Source organism: Seriola lalandi, unplaced genomic scaffold (assembly GCF_002814215.2).
Source record: "Seriola lalandi dorsalis isolate HSWRI2012SDOR001 ecotype SW California unplaced genomic scaffold, Sedor1 jcf7180002054560, whole genome shotgun sequence".
NCBI classification, from domain to species: domain Eukaryota; kingdom Metazoa; phylum Chordata; class Actinopteri; order Carangiformes; family Carangidae; genus Seriola; species Seriola lalandi.
Window position 1 is genome coordinate 385,774 of NW_019525113.1, and position 17,289 is coordinate 403,062.

Below are 17,289 nucleotides of genomic sequence, written 5' to 3' on the forward strand. Positions count from 1 at the left end.
TCTGCAGTTTTCAGAATTAAAAATCAACACAGGGGGGAAATGGGGTGGCTCTGACACTTTTGACATTTCTGTCTGTATATCGGAGATCTTTTGTTAAAAAATCTAATACAAACTAGTTACACGTGTCCGCTATTAAATGGTGAAGGCGCTATCTCTGCAACACAAACAAGAATGTCTGGTTTAGCTTCAAACACAAGAATGTTACAATTCACCTCAAAGTCCTGGTTAGTTCTAACACACACTGAGCTGAAATGTAACATGACATAAGGATTATGACAAAAAACTTTTTCATTCAACACTTGACTTTTGAACATAATTGGCGTGTGTGTGTGTGTGTGACAGAGAGAGAGAGAGAGAGAGAGAGAGAACCATGTATGTTAGTTGTGATAAGACATTTGAACATGATAAAACAAAATCTGCAAATGTTCACCAGCCTCAACATGTATGTATGTCTGTGTGTGTGTGTGTGTGTGTGTCTGTGTGTGTGTGTCTGTGTGTGTGTGTCTGTGTGTGTGTGTGACTCCTGTATCCATGGATTATCTTACTTTACAGCTAACTGTTAAAACATTAGCACTGACGACTAGCATGAAAAATATCTATATAGACTCACAATAAACATGACATAAGATTAAAGAGTTTAGCCAGTGCTATTACAAGAATACATTTTAAGTTTAAAAAAAAAAAAACTTTCTTACTTAAATTTTTTTCCTCCTTAAGTGATCTGTTTCTGTCACAGGGCGCTGCTCTGTCACGCCCCCCCCACCTGTCACGCCCCACTTGATCAGCAGAATATTTGATTTGATTTTGCAAATAAATATTGGAGATTGAAGGAGTGAAATTAGGGTGGGAGTCCGTTTTGTGACGCGCGCGCGCGCGCGCGTGTGTGTGTGTGTGTGTGTGTGTGTTGCGGGGCGTGAAGGTTGTTAATTCCCTCGGCTATCACTTCTCTGGGGCTGTGGACCTTCTAACACTTCCTCGGGGGGCTTAATTGTAATAACTGCCGAACTTAATTCAGATTCTTGGTTTTGATAGGCAAATATTTCCCGATAGTCATGAAAATAAACCCGCGACCACCAGGAGAATATTTGACTGTCAAAAGGAGAATATCAGATCATCAGAGATCCTAATCAGAAACGGCAAACCTCCTTTGAGACCCCACCACCACACTCGCGGACCTTCCCGGGGTCATTCAAAACGGACTTTAGTCACCTATGGGTGTTACACCGCTGTACCAAAACAATCGGGTGAATAAGATCAATATCAAAACGTACAGGACAAACACACCAAGTGTTTGCTCATGCGTAAATGCAGCGTAAACGAATGCTCTCTGAGCAGCCTATAGCTACAGAGCTAATGTTCATCATCACTTGCTCTGAAGCTCTACATGCTACAAAAAGATCAACAATTTGATCAGTTGTATTTTGCTCAACTGGATCAACTCGTGCTCAGTCTGTGCGTAGATTCGGCTCGGTTAAATGCGTTGTCCTCCTCCCTTCTTCCCATGAGAACTTCTTGGATAGGCTACTTTCTTTTTTTTTTTAACCTCCAAAGAGGCATTCTCGGCCCAACGCTTTAGAGAAATACAATAAATAATGTAATCCTGGTGTAATGCATAGAGCCGGACTCTTGTGTTGTGGAATACACATCAGGCCTCGGTGCAGACGGAGGCCTGTGAATGTCAATGCCTCAGCCTAATGGCCAGTCAATGGAGATGTAATTGATGCGCAGGCGGGAGGTCGACGGGATTAGACGGTGAGAAAAGATTCCCGAGGAAATAAGAAATAACAGGAAGGAATATCAGCGCAGATGCAGCAGAGACAAGCAGGAACGTATGAGCGTTAAAGAAGAGATTCAGTGTCGGGGAAACATTTTATGTCTGTGGAAGGTTCTTTGGGAAAAATGCTTTGCAGATGTTAACATTTACGAAGGCGTCCACCTGCTAGCTGTGTTGCCTTTAGGGAAACTGCGTCTTCGGGATACTTGACTTTATTTTGACGCCTATTTCTTCATATCCACAACCAAGTCAGTCATGGTGATATTTCAGCTGCAGCTCTGATACAATTTATTGACTATATATCGCCAATCAGACTCACCATCACCTGTAAAGTCTCGGCGATTATCGCCTGTTTGCAAAAGGCTGTCAAGTCGATTAACACGTGGAGTGAACTAACACCTCAGTGTCTGTAATGATGTAATTAAGCCTGAAAGAGATTAGCTCATTTCATCTGCACGGTGATGTAGTTGTAGATAAAAAAAAAAGGTTGGTAAACTTTGACCTCGAGTCTGTGCTCATATTCAAAGACTTTGCATCTCCACAGAGGGGGAGGTAATTGGGTGCAGGCCTGTATGTGTATATGATTTTATCATCCTAGTTTCTAACACATGGGAATAAACAGATTCTTCGAGGTCTGTATCTCAGGTCATATCTGAACCTCTGCGTCCTTCAGAAGGTTGTAGATCTTCAGATAAATGAAAGAGGACAGATGAAAAGATCCTTGTTTACATCTAAGATCAGTGTATTAGGCTGTTTCTTTTCCACTAGTAACTTTACATATTCTAGCAATCATTTTGCAGCTTTAAGGTGCTGCTGGAAAATCTGATATCCTGAGGTTACACAGCGTCACATTCACGTTGGGTTGACGACAGAAACCCAGACTCAGCTGTTTTGGCTGGAGGTTTGTCCTGAGCTGGTTTCACTGCACGCTCAGGACAATAATCATTACACTGTCATCTCATGGAGGCTGTATTTATCAGATTTTTTAAAATTTTCACACACACTTGTTTGAGGGATGCACTTCAGCCTTGACTCTTAATACGCATCTTTGATTGGTGTAATGCTCCTTTAAGGTTCCTCTCTTTTATTTCCCCAACTCACATTTATCCATATCGTCTCTCTGCGGGCCGTTTTTCATGCCAATAGCTCTTCTATCGTCCATTAACACCTCTATAATTGGTTTAACAATGGCTGTGACGAGCTGACACTAATGTAGGAAACGACAGATCGGCCGGACGCCCCCCGCCATCCTCTTCTTCTTCACAATAAAAATGAGCAGCTTCAGCAAGACTCATTTTACCCAAGTCTATTCCACTTGGAAAAAAAAAAAAAAACCGAATAAAAACAGTGATATGGAGTTGGTTTGAGGCTGGTTAGTTTTTCACATTTGAAAAACTAAAGGCGATTGATCTGTGTGTGTGTGTGTGTGTGTGTGTGTGTGTGTGTGTGTGTGTGTGTGTGTGTGTGTGTGTGTGTGAGGGTTATAATCATGTTTAAGCTCTTTAAGTTCCATCTGTTTAAATGTCATTATAAGGGCTTCCACGGCTTGTTGGCTCCACAGGTCATAATATCCTTTATCTGATAAAAGATGATACATTTATGAACTTGTCCAGCAGCATCTGCGCCTTCACACACACTGAGGTTAAGAGTGTAAGAGCGCCATCATGTGGCCACTACAAAACAAGCCCCTGTATCATCTGCATTTGTCTGTTATGGAGGGTTTGCTTGGTTGTTGTTTATTTTCTGTTAGCCAAGGTAAAACTAAATGAACAGGCCTCAAAATTCTTGAGTTAACTAAATTCTCCCCAATAAGTCATGAAGCTCAAAGCTGCTGGATCGTAATCTAGACATGAAGGTTAACCTCACACATGAACTCATTTTCAGTTGTGCATGAATGCTCCTGTTCTGTGTTTTTATGGTGGTTTCCAGGGAGCACAGAGGCTGCTAAAAAGAAGAAATTATTTTAATTGCAAGCTTAAATACCTGTACATGATGAATTCAATTAAATCTGACTGACACACTGAGGACAAACACATTTAGATCTGATTAGAGACAAAGTGTATGATATATTGTTATAAATATAGCCTCCTGTATTTGTATGTAAATAATCAACTAAGTATTTGTAGTATATTTGAATAAATTAATACAATAGATAATTTAGTTAAGATATCTTTAAGATGAATGACTGGCTCAGTCTTAAATGTTATCTTGTCCTCAGCTGTAGGGAGAAGCTGCATTATAGTCATGATTTTACAAATGCTGAGGTCATGAGTCCAAATTCCCAAGACACAACCCGACACCCCTGAAAAATATCTGACTTTCTCTACGTCATGGTCTAAATGTGGCGTTAAAGCCAGGAATATAATTCTGGTGGAGAAATATGCTTTTATTTTTGGTGTCAAATTTAAAAGTATTGACTCTCAACACGTCTGCATCAGTCATATAGAACCACCATGTGAATTTATGTTTAATTGTAGGATGCAGCGTCAATGTGTTCTCAGTCGTAGTGAGAAACCCGCCGTCTCTGTAGCAGTGATGCTGACTGGTGTGCTGGGATCCTGAGTAATAATACATGTAATAGTACACGATTACAAAATCAGCCCTTCTCTTTGTTAGGAATCAACTGAGCTGGTTGAGAGAGAAGATAATTTTAGTTGGCAAACATTAAGCAACATTCAGTCATAAAAAGTTTATGAGGGGACCTGATTAGTTATATCTGATTAGATTTTCCTCATAAACAAGATATGTAAGGTGATTAAATCTCATTGATAAAAGTCAAGAAACAGAGAAACAAGTACAAGTTTCCATCCCATTTATTCCTGGTTTCTATTTTGTACATGAAGCTGCAATAAAACCAACAGATCTAAACAGAACACATAAATGAAAAGAAACTCAACATAGAGAGGCGAGGAGAGACCATATCCAAACAATGAATGGCCTACCCACTTTACAAAGGCTTCAGATTAAAGCAAAAGACGTCTGATGGCGATTGAAGGGAAACAGATTCAGGTTAATCATTGACTAGACAATAAAAAAGCCATTGCACTCCTACTTCCCCTGAGGTTCCCAGACACACAAACAGGCGGTAAACATTTTAAAAAGGCACTTAACAAGGGATTGCATGATGTATCAGTGCATATTAAACTTAAATTCCACTTCTTCAAAGACATTTCTCTACAACAGACCTGATCTGTGGGATATTCTCTCAATATAGAAGGCCTATATAAGCATCTGCTGAATACAATAGACTTTTATATGTAAAATCCCATGAGTACAGTAGACCACATGGGCCTGTAAACTGTAACGGCTTGATGAAGGAAACAGGTTAACACCTGGCCAAGAAATATAGCAATATATTTATTTTTCCATAAAACATTTACATCCAGAAACATCAGTTTGGGCATAAAATGACCTTTGGTTTGTCTGTGCTTCTGTACTGACAAGTACATACTGCACATAAAGAGAGAATCCACCTAAAACTAATCACTTTCAACATTTGAGTGTGTAACTGCTGGATTGTTCAATTTAGGAACATTTGATCCCTTAACATGTTTATCAAACTAAGTCTGAAAAAGGTGACAAACAGGTGTGCATGGTCATCCACAGTGGTCCATTGACTATGAATGGAAAGCAAGCTCAAAAGACTTGTGTCGTTGTTTGTTTAAATCAAGATGAGATTAATTTCATTGTAACTCTGATCACTTCAAAACCGAAAATGTACTTTTGAAAACTGATTCCATAGAAAAAGATGTCTTGTTTCTAGTTTTCGGAGAAACTCATTCATGAATGATATCGACCCTTTCAGGATCACAGATGAATCATTATGCTTTTAGGTGGGTTCTCACTTTAAAAAACAAAAGGTTTAAGAAATTATATGCAATCATTTTTAATTACATATTCCAAACTGTTGCATATACCATGACTAAGGATTGCACATACATACTATCATAGGTCTATACAGTATATAACATTTAACATTCTAGTATAAAATATAGTCCTAGGTCTATCAATAGATATCTTTTCATATACATTCGGGGTAAAGCGTAGGCTGGGCTGGATCTTATATGAAAGCGACATTTAAATACAGTCATACACAGAGTCTCTGTGGCTGGTCGATGCTCTGACAGATGACTCGTTTTTACACAGCAAACATTCTTCTTTCAGCTTCGCTTAAAGCTGACGAAAAACAAATGCACAGACGTACAGAGAAATGTCACTGCCGGCACTCTGTCCACATCTCACATCGGTTTGCATGTTTAGGTGTTTTAGTGGAGAGTTTTTCTATTTGTTTGAAAATAAACTTTAAAAAAATCTGATTGTGCACCAGGACACAGACTCAGTCATAAAACAATAAAAGACAATAAATCTGTATTTAGAATTTAAGGTACACTTTGTCATCATAACTGTCAATTTTATGTCAGTTGTTATTGTAGTTGTATTTGTAGAAGCACAAATATTTAATTTAGACCCAGCATTGGCAGAGAAAATGGAATTTTGTCTGAGACAGATAATTTCCAACTTGTTTCGGCTCAGAACAGCCTGTATTTCACAGCGAACAGTCTGAGATCTGACCACCTGCTGCACGCTGGCAGTCACCAGTTTGTTCATCAACAAGGAAAAAGATACATAACAACCGTGGCTACTGCATTTCAATGTTTGGGTTGGAACTGGAAGCAAGCTTTTGTGCTTTCCCGTGCAAACAAAATATTCAGTGTACCATTACAATAAACACTGCACCATGGCTAATTTCTGTGAGTTTGAGAGGTCTTTAAAACAGTAACCGTCCCTCTGTTAGGTTACCTAACAACCTACCATCAGCAGTTATGCCCTCTACATAGCAAATAAAACCAATGCCAATAGTAGATTAATACACTACTGGCCAAACTCTTGTAGTCCTGTTGGCTATGGTTGTGTCTTAAAGTGCATCTTGAATTTTTTATGCAATGGCAGCATCTTCCAAATGATTCTAATAGTGTGAGATTTTGTTTGTGGAAAAGTTGTTGAAAACTGGTGTTGTCTTATGTGTTGCTTCAGCCCATATATTTCCAGCTGCTAACAGGGGCTAGGTGCCAGTGACATTGTGGGCTTGGTCAGTTGAATCAACAATTACTACTAACTTTACAGAAGTAGCCACTGTTCAGCTGTTGATTAGTTCTGAATATCTGGTTCCAACAATCCATCATGATGGCCAGTTTAATTTAAACACTTGATTATGACTCTAAAGTTGTGGTTTTATTTTACTAAGATCTCTGCTGTTTGCTGAAGTGAACATAGATGAGGATAAGCTCGCAATGCAATGGATGCACTGGGTAATTTAAAATGATTCATGAAATTTTATTTCACATTCTCTGTACATCAGAGCTGTAGAATTTGATAAAAATGAATGACAATTTCTAAAGACAGGCTTTGCAACTTCAGTCAGATATCTGACAAGGTCTGATAATGTTGATAAAACTGGGTGGTGTGAGTAGGTGGAGTTAAGACCTGTGTAATGGAGGTTTTCTGTACTGTGGGTCGCTGTGTTGCCTCTCCTCTGGATCTCTCAACAGTCCAGTGCAGACATCTCCTTTTGGTTTGTGATACGACTCTGGGGTGACGAAAAGCAAACACAAATAAACAGCATTTAATGGGACAGAAACACAGTCACAACACTATCCTGTAAATAACTGAGTGCTTCTTATTGAGAAGATGCTGTCATACAACATCTTTGCGGCCTGATAGATATTTTGTATCTCTAAATTTCAACCATCTACTTAATATTTATTAATATGATTTGTTATTCCAATAACCGAAACAGCCTGCATGATAAAAATCTGGAGAATTGCAGCACAAAAATACAGATAAAAATATTGATAAAATAATAATGGGAATACCTATTCAATTTAAATGAATAATGTATGTATTTAACAGTGAAGTATTAACAAAAATCCACATTCAGAACCCAGAGCTGCTTTTATAATGCTGCCAAACTTCAGACAATGGTTGGTCAGCTGTCTGTGGGACCTGCCTGTTGCTGTGTTGGGACTTGGTTTCCATGGAAATCACCATCACGTCTCTCTCTCTTTCTTGACAGTGATGTCTCCATTCCCAGATCCGGCTCCGCTGGCAGTTCCGCTTCCGGCACCAGATGCAGCTGCAGCTCCAGGCCCTGACCCAGCTCCAGATGCAGCAGCTGATGCAGCTCCTGCTCCAGCAGTGCCCAGTATGGTGGAGACCTCTCCCTGCATGAAGGCCCAAGGGGGACTGTTGGGAGAGTTATCCAACGGACACCGCTCTCCGCTGGGGCAGTACACCTCCCCGTCTCCCCGCCGGCTCTGGATGTACACTCTGGTGCAGGGGAAGCAGAACCTACATTTGGTGGAGGTAGAAAAGACAGGTTATTACAACTTTCTGTGAGGCATAAAGTGATACCAACAAATGATAGTTATTCCAGTATAAATCAATTATTTGTTGAAGTAGCTACATGCTGATTTAGTCTATAAAATGTAAAAAATCATCAACAAATGACCAGAGCCTGACATGCAGGCTTAAACTGCTTACATGGACTCACTAAAAGCTTAAAAAACAAAGCATTTATTCATGGAAACATGAATCCACACAAACCTATGCCCTGGCACTGATGGGCACTGAACAAAGTGTGTGTCTTCCAGCCTCTCGTGACACAAGGTGCAGGACAGAGGGTTTCCGGTTGAATGGGTGTTGCTGGTGGATGCTGAACCCAACTCAGAGGCACCACTGTGGGGTAATGCTGCAGCTGTGGTGGCCGCTTCTGCTGAGGTACTGGAGCCCAGGGGCTCCCCTCCGGACCTTGCGGCAAGGGGACGTGGCTGCCTGGCTGGAGATGAGGCAGGCTTGGGGCTCGTTTGGCTCACACCTCCCGCCATGGAGGAGGACGAAGAAGGGAGGCCTGTACTTTTGCTGGCACTGCTGCCAGCCACAGCTGTGTGGACCTGCGTCTGTGTCTTGGGCTGGTTCTGGGACGAACTGAGCTCTCGCTCCAGCTCTGGAGTGATAAATGGGGCTATCCCCATACCTATTCCCAGCTGTCTGCGGCTCATCTCGGCCAGCACCGGGGCTGGGAAGATCATAGGGCTGCTCATGGGGGCTGTCCTGGCGGTCAGGCCCGCTGGCATGCCCGCAAGTAGCCCATGGGGAATCCCTGCGATACTTTGAGTTACTAGACTGGGTGGGATAGCAGCTCCAAGCATGGGTCTCCGGCTGCCGCTGGGGCTCTGACGGTTCACCTCTTGAGGCGGCTGCCCGTCACGGTGCAGCCCGTTTGGCGGCACACGAACAGCTGACCCGGTGCTTTCTCCTCTTCCTCCTCTGTCGAAGCGGTCGACGTGGGGCCTGCCTCCGTCAGCCGCTGCCTCTCCTCTGCCAGATGTGCCATGTTTATTGGGCGACGGACCAGGTGACCTGACGTTACCGTCCTGCATCCCGTGAGTTCGTTTCAGCTGTCGGGCGCTCGCTATCAGGAATTCAATCTGATTAGCTCCCTCGTAGTTTACACAGCCACGGCAAACCACCTCGCTGAAGTCCCATACCACAGTCCAGGGCATCTTAGGCAGATCGCACAGGTAGCACCACTGGCGCCTGGAGGAGGAGGGGGACGACATGGCTGGCCAGGGAGCTAACCTGAGCGGGTTCAACGAGCCAGCTAGCTTACTAACGTGCTAGCACACGTTAGCTGTTTTAACCTATTTCGCTTTGACAGGTGCACGCCCTCTCTTTGCTAACGACTTGCTACGTTAACAGGCCTCACGCCGTTTCAGAACAATGTTACACATTCTACAGATATAAAATTAGCTCAAACCTCTGGCTTGTTTTCGCTCCTTTTCTCATATGTTTGTTTTGTTTACCCACTTCGGCCTGCTCCTCGCTGCTGTCAACTGCTTCTCCAACGGACGCTGGGACGTTACGTAACCATACGAGGGGCATTATGGGTGTTTGAGTTTCCTTACCTGTTTTTGTCAATGCAAACACAATAATCGAGCTTGGGCGTAGAACTACAACCAAACTGACACGGAAGTGAAATAATTAAAGGTCAAAGTTCATTTTGTGTCAACACATGTGCGTCCCCCATAGCCATGCGTTTCGAGGTAGAAAACGTTTAATTTCAGTGCTTTCATGTTAATTTAAAACATAAAAATGCCAAGAGACATATCATCTTCATCGAGCGAGGATGAAGCGGACAGTCCAGTTACAAAACCACCGGTAAAGCAAAAAGAACCCGGTAAGTTCACCCTCATTGATTCCACGAAGTTAGTGTTGGCTGGCTGATGTGCTTATTTCAGTGAGACTCAGTTTCACTGAGAAATACAATGCGGTAAAACAATACACAGTGCAGTAGGCTGTGGCTGACTGAGCAACATTTGTTAAGGTTAATGGCTTTTATTTACATAAATAATCATCATCATGTGTTATTAGTCTAGATTAGTTTAAGCAAAAATTGTAACCAGTCTAGTTCTGGCTAAAAATGATGTTGTGCTTAGCTGTTTTTCATCCACTGTTCAAACTAAGGATAGACAACATAAAAATCTTATCTGTCATTATTGTTTCTTACAATAACTATTTGGCACCACTTCACTGAGAAACCATACAAGCAAGGTTGTATTGATACTGAAAGTTAAACCAATAAAGAGTGAGCACACACACAGCTTTTATTCCGATTTAATCCTTTGGCCTGTTCTGTGTAATTCTACTGCTCAATGTTATTTTACTGATGAACGTGTGCTGTTTGGATCCACAGATAAGAAGACCACTAGGTACCAGTGTCCTGCTGACTTTGTGTCTTTCTGCCATAAGCCATGCAGCAGCACTCTAACAGAGAGTCTGAAGAACAACAAGAATGAGTTATGGCTCATTAAAGCTCCTGCCAGCTTTAATCCGGAATGGTGGGTGCAGTCCTCACTCTGTCATCTGTCTCCTTGTCTCTGTCTCTAATGTGCAGCCAAACTTTTACACGTCATTTCAGCAACAACAGTAAAAACCAGTAGACTGGTTTTAATGGTATGCACGCACACACACATGAACGCACATATGCAAGCACACGCACACACACACACACAATGTCTAAACACTTGCATTCAAGTGGTCAGACCCCTTCAATTTAAAAAAAAATAATTCTGCAGCATTATGCTAGAATTTTTATATATATATATATATATTAAGTCTGGAAGTTTGACACAGGATCTCCGGAGCTCAGCCAGAGTGACAAATCCGGTTACAGGTTACCTCTCTTATCACGGCCCCTCTTCCCCAATTATTCATGTTTGATCAGGCAGCCAACTCTAGGAAGGGTCATGGTTTTTCCACACTTCCTCCATTTAAGATTGACGGAGGCCACTGAGCTCTTGGCAACTTTCAATGCAGCAGAATTTTCTTTTTCCCCGAATCTGTGCCTCAACATAGTCCTGTCTCTGAGCTCTGCAGGCAGTTCCTTCTTCTTTGTGGCTTGGTTTTTGTGCTGATATACATTGTCAGCAGTGAGACCTTATATAGACAGGTGTGTGCCTTTCCAAATCAGATCCAATCAGCTGAATTTACTGCAGGTAGAAACATCTCAAAGATGATCAAGAGAAATGGGAGACATCTGAAGCTACATGTCAAGTGTTAGGACAAAGTGTCTGAAAACTTCTGTCAATATTTTCAATATTTCAGCTTTTCATTATTGATAATTTTGCAGAAATTTCTAAAATTCTGTTTTCATTTTGTCATTATGGGGTACTGAGTGTAGATGGGTGAGAGTAGCATCAGGCTGCAACATAGCAAAATGTGAAAAACTGAAGGGGTCTGAACTCTTTCTTAATGCACTGTATATGTATGAATGTGTGTGTCTGTGTGTGAGTCAAAGCGGGGGAGTGTGTCATTTCTTCTTTCTTTATTTACATTCTTTAAACAATCTCTGCAGTGATTGTGTGTGGCAGCATAAGAGGTAAGACAGACTCAACATGAAGTAACTGACAGTTTGTGTCGGTTGCGTCCAGCAGGTGGAGCTGGAGATGGGCTTCATGCTGAGGCTTCAGAAAGTTTTCTCTAAATTCAACAGCAGTCTGAGAAAATGATGTAGTTGGTGTAGAGTTGAATAAACTTTTCCCACTTGGTTTGAATGGTACCCAACGTTGCCTCTCCTCCCTCCATCCAGTTTCAGTGGCATCAAGGTGCCGCTCTCCGGTCTCCAGACCCTGAAGGTTCCCACTGCTGCAGGCGGAGCCAAGTCTGGGAGTGGCCAGCAGATCTACAGCATCTTGGCATCCTCCCACGGTCCCTCAGAGCTCCGCTTGCTCACCAGTGACGAGCAGTCATCAGGTGGCGTCGTTTTTGGTCCTACGTTCTCAGGCCTGCTAAATGTGTGTGAGAACTATGGAGGCAGCAGTGCGACCTATGCCCCTCAGGTGATCCCCGCTGCTCCAGCACCCGCCATACCACCGGGGCTGAAACAGCGATTCCACCCCTTCGGCTGTAAGACCCCCACGCTGACCTGTGTGGCCGAGAATGAGGTGGACGGAGCCGCCTTCGGGCCCTCATCTACAACCCTCCGCCCTCTGGTAGTCAAAAGATTCATAGAAGAAACAGGGCATGAGGAAGAAGATGAGGAAGGGAGGAAGAAGAAGAAGAAGAAAAAGAAAGAAAAGCGCATAAAGACAGAGCGAGAGGAGGGGGTGAGCGTGAAAGAGGAACCTGCAGCTGAGATTCAGGACGAAGTGATGATGGAACAGCCCCTCCAAGAGGAAGATGTTTCAGAGGAGAAGAGGAAGAAGAAGAAGAAAAAGAAGGACAGGGAGCGAGAGGAGGTGGAGGAGGGACTGGAGCCCAGTGTAAGAGTGAAGGTGGAAGATGCAACAGTGAAATGTGAACCAATAGACACTTCATATGGTGATGTAGTGGAAGGCTCGGGAAAGAAGAAGAAGAAAAAGAAGAAGAAAAGCAAAACTGATGAGGACTAGTCTGTTTTTTTCTGTGTTCAGTTTTCTTTATTTGTTTAAGTTTTGACTTTATGAACTCACCTGGGAGCCAATTTACTACTAATCCACTCCGTTGTATTGATAGATCGCATAATGCAAGACCTGTTTTGGCAGGATGTTGTATTTTGAAAACAAGAGCACATCCTGAATCGATTGAACAGTGACACAAATTATAAAGTGGGTTCATCCCAGCGTCTTTAAGGCCAATGTTCCTTTCACTCTGAGCTTAGAAAGTGACAGTTTTATACACAGACTGTGTGCGGCCGCAGGCAACTATGAGCACATGGGTAATAAGAGTGTACATGGGGGGAGTTTCTGCTTTTTATGCCAGTGTCTGTCAGGCTGTGGTAGATTTTATGGGATTATGCTCAAACTGTGTTGCTGTGTCTGTGTACATATTTACAAAACTGGGCTGGTAACGTCACTGGTTTGGCAGCAGGTTCAGAAAACCAGAGCTGATATAAAGACAGAATAATGGTTCAGTGTCACGTAAGGTTGTTGGGTTTTTTTTTTTTTTTTTTTAAATGAGCTGAGTCATAGAAATGATGTGAGTGCAAGAAAACACATGTTAGAAAATAAACCCCAAAAGTGATAAATGAAATAAAAAATGAAAAAAAGGTGGTGTTTTTGTCCTGCAGTCGCCTCTTGCAAGTGTTTGAGTACAGCACATTTTCCTCTCGTGCCTTGTAAGCACAGTGACTTCATCCAGAAGGAATGAAACTTGAACCCGTGTTGTAACTCAGACTGTGGTTTTTATATTGTGCAACAACAAGAAAGTGCCCAATTTACAGATCAGTAGTTTTCTAATTATCTGAAAAGAAATGTTTTGTGAAGGAGTTGTTTCATCAGGAAAGGCAAATGTTTGTCTGAGATAAACTACAGTCTGTTCTATACTAAAACATGCACGTTTGCAAAATGATTTTACGAATGAACAGCGATGAGAGTTGTATGTTTCACAGTGCAATGTCCTTGTGCTACTGCATGTCTCAAAAAGTAAAATGAAATCAAATTCATGAAAGGCTCAGATTTCTGTTGGCACGAAAGTGTCCTTCAGGTAAATCGGTCATATTGTTCACTTCTGATGCGATGAAGGTTTCTCCTTGAACAGTTATAGAAAGGGTTTAAGAAAATCTGATGAAATGACAACTGTGCTTTCTTTGCACAATAAAATCAGTGAGGTATTTTGGCCTTCAATTAAATAGGTCCATTGCAACGTATCATGATGATCTTTATGGTCTCTTCAATGGTTTTTGGACTCGGCCGTGACTCAAGCTGCAGGAAACCCTTCATGGCTATAATCTGTTGGCATGCTACAAGTCATATTTAAAGAAAACTGCATGTCTGCACAAAATATTGGCATCAGAAACTTATATTGGTGGATCCCAAGTCTATAAATCTGCATTTCCACCGCCAGCAGAAATTCCATTCAATTAGCTGCAACAGAGAAATAAGATGCTCTGGCAGGGAGATGGCGCCACAGTCCAGCCTGTTTCCTGCGTGGAGCAGCAGCCTGCAGCCTCTGAACAACCCCCGAGCTTATTATTTACATGCTACCATGTCTTTTCACTAATGTAACACAGATCTTCTGTTGCCATCCAAACGCACAAAGAAAGGATATAAAATTTTTTTCCATTTTCCGGCGGCAACGAATCATCAGATCTCAGTGACACCCAGGTGAAAAATCTCCGTCCAGTCTCTGCGTCGTCCCCTCCTCCCTCCCCTCACTGCTCCCCTCTCTCTGCTCTGCACCGGAGTATGGTCCTGTTTCTTAATGAGCTCAGGCACCTCTGGTGCTATCACACTCTCACCATCTGTAATAACCCTCTGCACATGCTGCAAGGCTTTATTGATCCAGACTCACTTGTGCATTCGCAATTTTTTTTACAAGCTTTACTCCCTCCAAGGGGTCAACTGGACCCAAAATGATTAAAACCATGTTAGAGTTTTAAAAATTCAACCTTAACATACCAAAGAGAATTTTTAAAATAGTTTTCTACTCACTGAATAGGACCTGGCTTACCATCATGATGTGTAGTTTTTTGGTTTAGCAGGCAGCCATTAAAGCCGCAGATGTCAGATGTTGGATCAAGCGTTTCCAAGTGAGTCACATCTAATGCCAGATTTCTGTGTATCCTCACAGGTATGTTGAATGTGTGTGAGCGTCTGCGCTTCACAGCCAGAGTCTGCAGGCTTGAGTGCATGGGTGCATATGCCTGTGTAACTGAAAGTGTGTGTGTGTGTGGGTGCAGCTGCCTGAGCTTAAAGTCAGTGAAGTGCAAAATGATTTTCACTGTGTTGACTAAATCTCCTTAACATACTTCATTTTAACAGAAAATTCATTTTTATTTTAATTATAACACAACATTTCTTTTCCTTCTTTGAAAACTGGATCTATGTCAGTTACATCATCTAAAACCAGTAGGAACAATTAAAAACTATAGGTTTGATGTTTTGAATGATTGAATAGAAATCCTCCCTCTGCACGATGTGGATCCAGTTCTGTCTTCTGTCCAGCAGTCTGTATAAAAAACAATGCCACCTTCATTTTGGCTCCAGAAAATCATAATTTAGGCAAAAGGGTGGAACTGAGATGCAGCAAGTGAGTGCCAACTGCCACACCTAACTCTAATAGGTGGAGACACCTGTCAATCAAACCAATACTACCTACACATTGAACATTGATTCTCATAGCTTTCACCTGTGATGGCCATTAGACGAGCTGTGGCCACGAGGTGTGTCCTGACTGTTTGCACAGCTTATGTTCGGCTTGTTTTGCTTGCATGAATTTGACCACTGTGGTAGTTTTGCAGTCTGTGTTTAAGTGGCCAAAAGGGCAGCGTACTGACTGACATTAGCTGTAGCTAGTGTGTGGAATGTGTCTGTGACCTGTCAACAACTCAGCTGTTGGTTGATCTCTAAAGTTTCTAAGAACTCGTCCAGATTCCTTTTCCCTGTCTTGTGTCTTTATGAATTTGTTGTTTTGTTTTTTGTTTTTTCGCTGTAGTTGAAGCATTTTCATTGGATGCATCTTTGCTTCAATTTTTCCCACACAGGTGGAATCTGCATCCACTTGAGTCTGTGCATTGACTTGAATTCAAATACACTGTCTCTAAATTTTACTGTAGGTTCAGTCTCAACACACCTTCAGTCACTTGGCTTCACCTCTCAGCCAGTCGTAGTTGCTGCTTGGTCCCACACCAGTACCCAGGTTCATTAGGGAAATCCATTCAATAGATAGGTGAATAGATACTTTATTGTCATTACATATCAAAACACAAAGACACTTTGTATATTTGTAAGTATGTATAAAAAATATGTGTGAAAATATAATATTAAAGTAGACAGATCATTGAAGAAAAAAAAATCAAATTTCATTAGAGCTTTCTTCGTCAGCCTCTACAGACTGTCAGAATTGCATCACTGAAAAAAAACACTTTTCCTCTCACGGTTGGTTTTTAAAAGTTATACTGGCGAGAAAAAATTTCACTTGCCTTTCAAGGCTTGCGAAGTTTCAAGACAGATTTTAGTAAATTAACCAATTGGAGCAAAGATTCAACAGAAATGTATGTAGGGAAATACTAATATGGTATTATGGCACTCATCAATCATTTGAATTCAGTCTTGACAATGAGAGCGTTTAAGCTTTAAAGCTGAAATATTTTCAGAGTACTGTCAACGTGGAAATCGACTTTGCGTTTCAAATCCCTCTTTGTCTGTTTTCTGAAATGACCCATAGGCCAGAAAGTGAAAGCTCAATTACAAATACATGCTATAACTTAAAAATTAAGTGTGTCTGTTCTTGTTTTTTTTTTTAAATTGATGGATAAAGTTAATCTGGGTAGATACATGTAATTTCCCAGTTTGCCTCATCCAGAGTTCAGTAAGATTGGGGGAGGGTGGGATTAGTCTCCAGGTCTGGTATTAGTGATTATTGTCTTTTCTTGGTGGTTTACCTGCATAGTTGAAGAAAACAAGCAGCTGAATTTCAGGCAGAAAAGCAATAAAATGGAGTTTTAATGTTAGCCTGGCTAAACCACCTCCAGCAGCTTGTGCTTGCAGCCTCCATTAGTTACTGTCTGGCCATAGAAAATAGAAGGTGTTTAATTTGCTTTTGTTTTGGACCCTGAACCCTCAGCTACTTTATCAAAGTGTGTCATAGTCTTTGTGTGGTTGAGGGTTATTGGACCTGACCTGTGTTTGTTGCCTTCAATGCAGCAAAAACATCCATGCAAAACGTATGGTGAGAGGAGGCAGAGTAGAGAGGACGAGTGATAAGTGTCTGGAATCAGACTGAAACGACCAAAACATTCTGTGCTCTTCACCTGCGTTTGATTTTTAACACAGAGCTGTCAGTTTTATTTATGCACTCATAAAACCTGATATTAATCCTAAGCAACACTAACATATCAGCGAACGCGGTGATGTTTACGACCCTGTAAAATAAAATATGTGTCTTCATGAATCATTAAGTGAAACGTGAAATGTTCCACTCTGCCCCTGTTGGAGCATCATTACTCTGGATGCATCCTCTGTGGAGGAGCTCTACAG

At 41.7% G+C, this 17,289-nt stretch overlaps 2 protein-coding genes across 2 annotated transcripts; one reads left to right on the forward strand and one right to left on the reverse strand.

Moving 5' to 3' along the window:
• Window positions 1-4,569: 4,569 nt before the first annotated feature.
• irf2bp1 (interferon regulatory factor 2 binding protein 1) lies at window positions 4,570-9,663 on the reverse strand. Its single transcript, XM_023416036.2, has 3 exons — window positions 8,378-9,663; window positions 7,782-8,122; window positions 4,570-7,361 (listed from the first exon to the last, which is right to left on the reverse strand). The coding sequence occupies exons 1-2, from the start codon at window positions 9,391-9,393 to the stop codon at window positions 7,822-7,824; spliced, it is 1,317 nt and encodes a 438-aa protein (XP_023271804.1). The 5' UTR covers window positions 9,394-9,663; the 3' UTR covers window positions 4,570-7,361; window positions 7,782-7,821.
• A 16-nt stretch (window positions 9,664-9,679) lies between these two features.
• Window positions 9,680-13,759, forward strand: polr1g (RNA polymerase I subunit G). Its single transcript, XM_023416037.2, has 3 exons — window positions 9,680-10,010; window positions 10,527-10,671; window positions 11,922-13,759. The coding sequence occupies exons 1-3, from the start codon at window positions 9,926-9,928 to the stop codon at window positions 12,721-12,723; spliced, it is 1,032 nt and encodes a 343-aa protein (XP_023271805.1). The 5' UTR covers window positions 9,680-9,925; the 3' UTR covers window positions 12,724-13,759.
• Window positions 13,760-17,289: the final 3,530 nt, after the last annotated feature.

Bases quoted from the DNA above. Each gene is read 5' to 3' on its own strand.
- irf2bp1 (XM_023416036.2), bottom strand. From the start codon at position 9,393: ATGTCGTCCCCCTCCTCCTCCAGGCGCCAGTGGTGCTACCTGTGCGAT. The intron at 8,123-8,377 runs GTTTGTGTGGAT...CACCAAATGTAG, and splicing joins CCATCAGTGCCAGGGCATAG to GTTCTGCTTCCCCTGCACCA.
- polr1g (XM_023416037.2), top strand. From the start codon at position 9,926: ATGCCAAGAGACATATCATCTTCATCGAGCGAGGATGAAGCGGACAGT. The intron at 10,011-10,526 runs GTAAGTTCACCC...TTGGATCCACAG, and splicing joins GGTAAAGCAAAAAGAACCCG to ATAAGAAGACCACTAGGTAC. The intron at 10,672-11,921 runs GTGGGTGCAGTC...CCCTCCATCCAG, and splicing joins GCCAGCTTTAATCCGGAATG to TTTCAGTGGCATCAAGGTGC.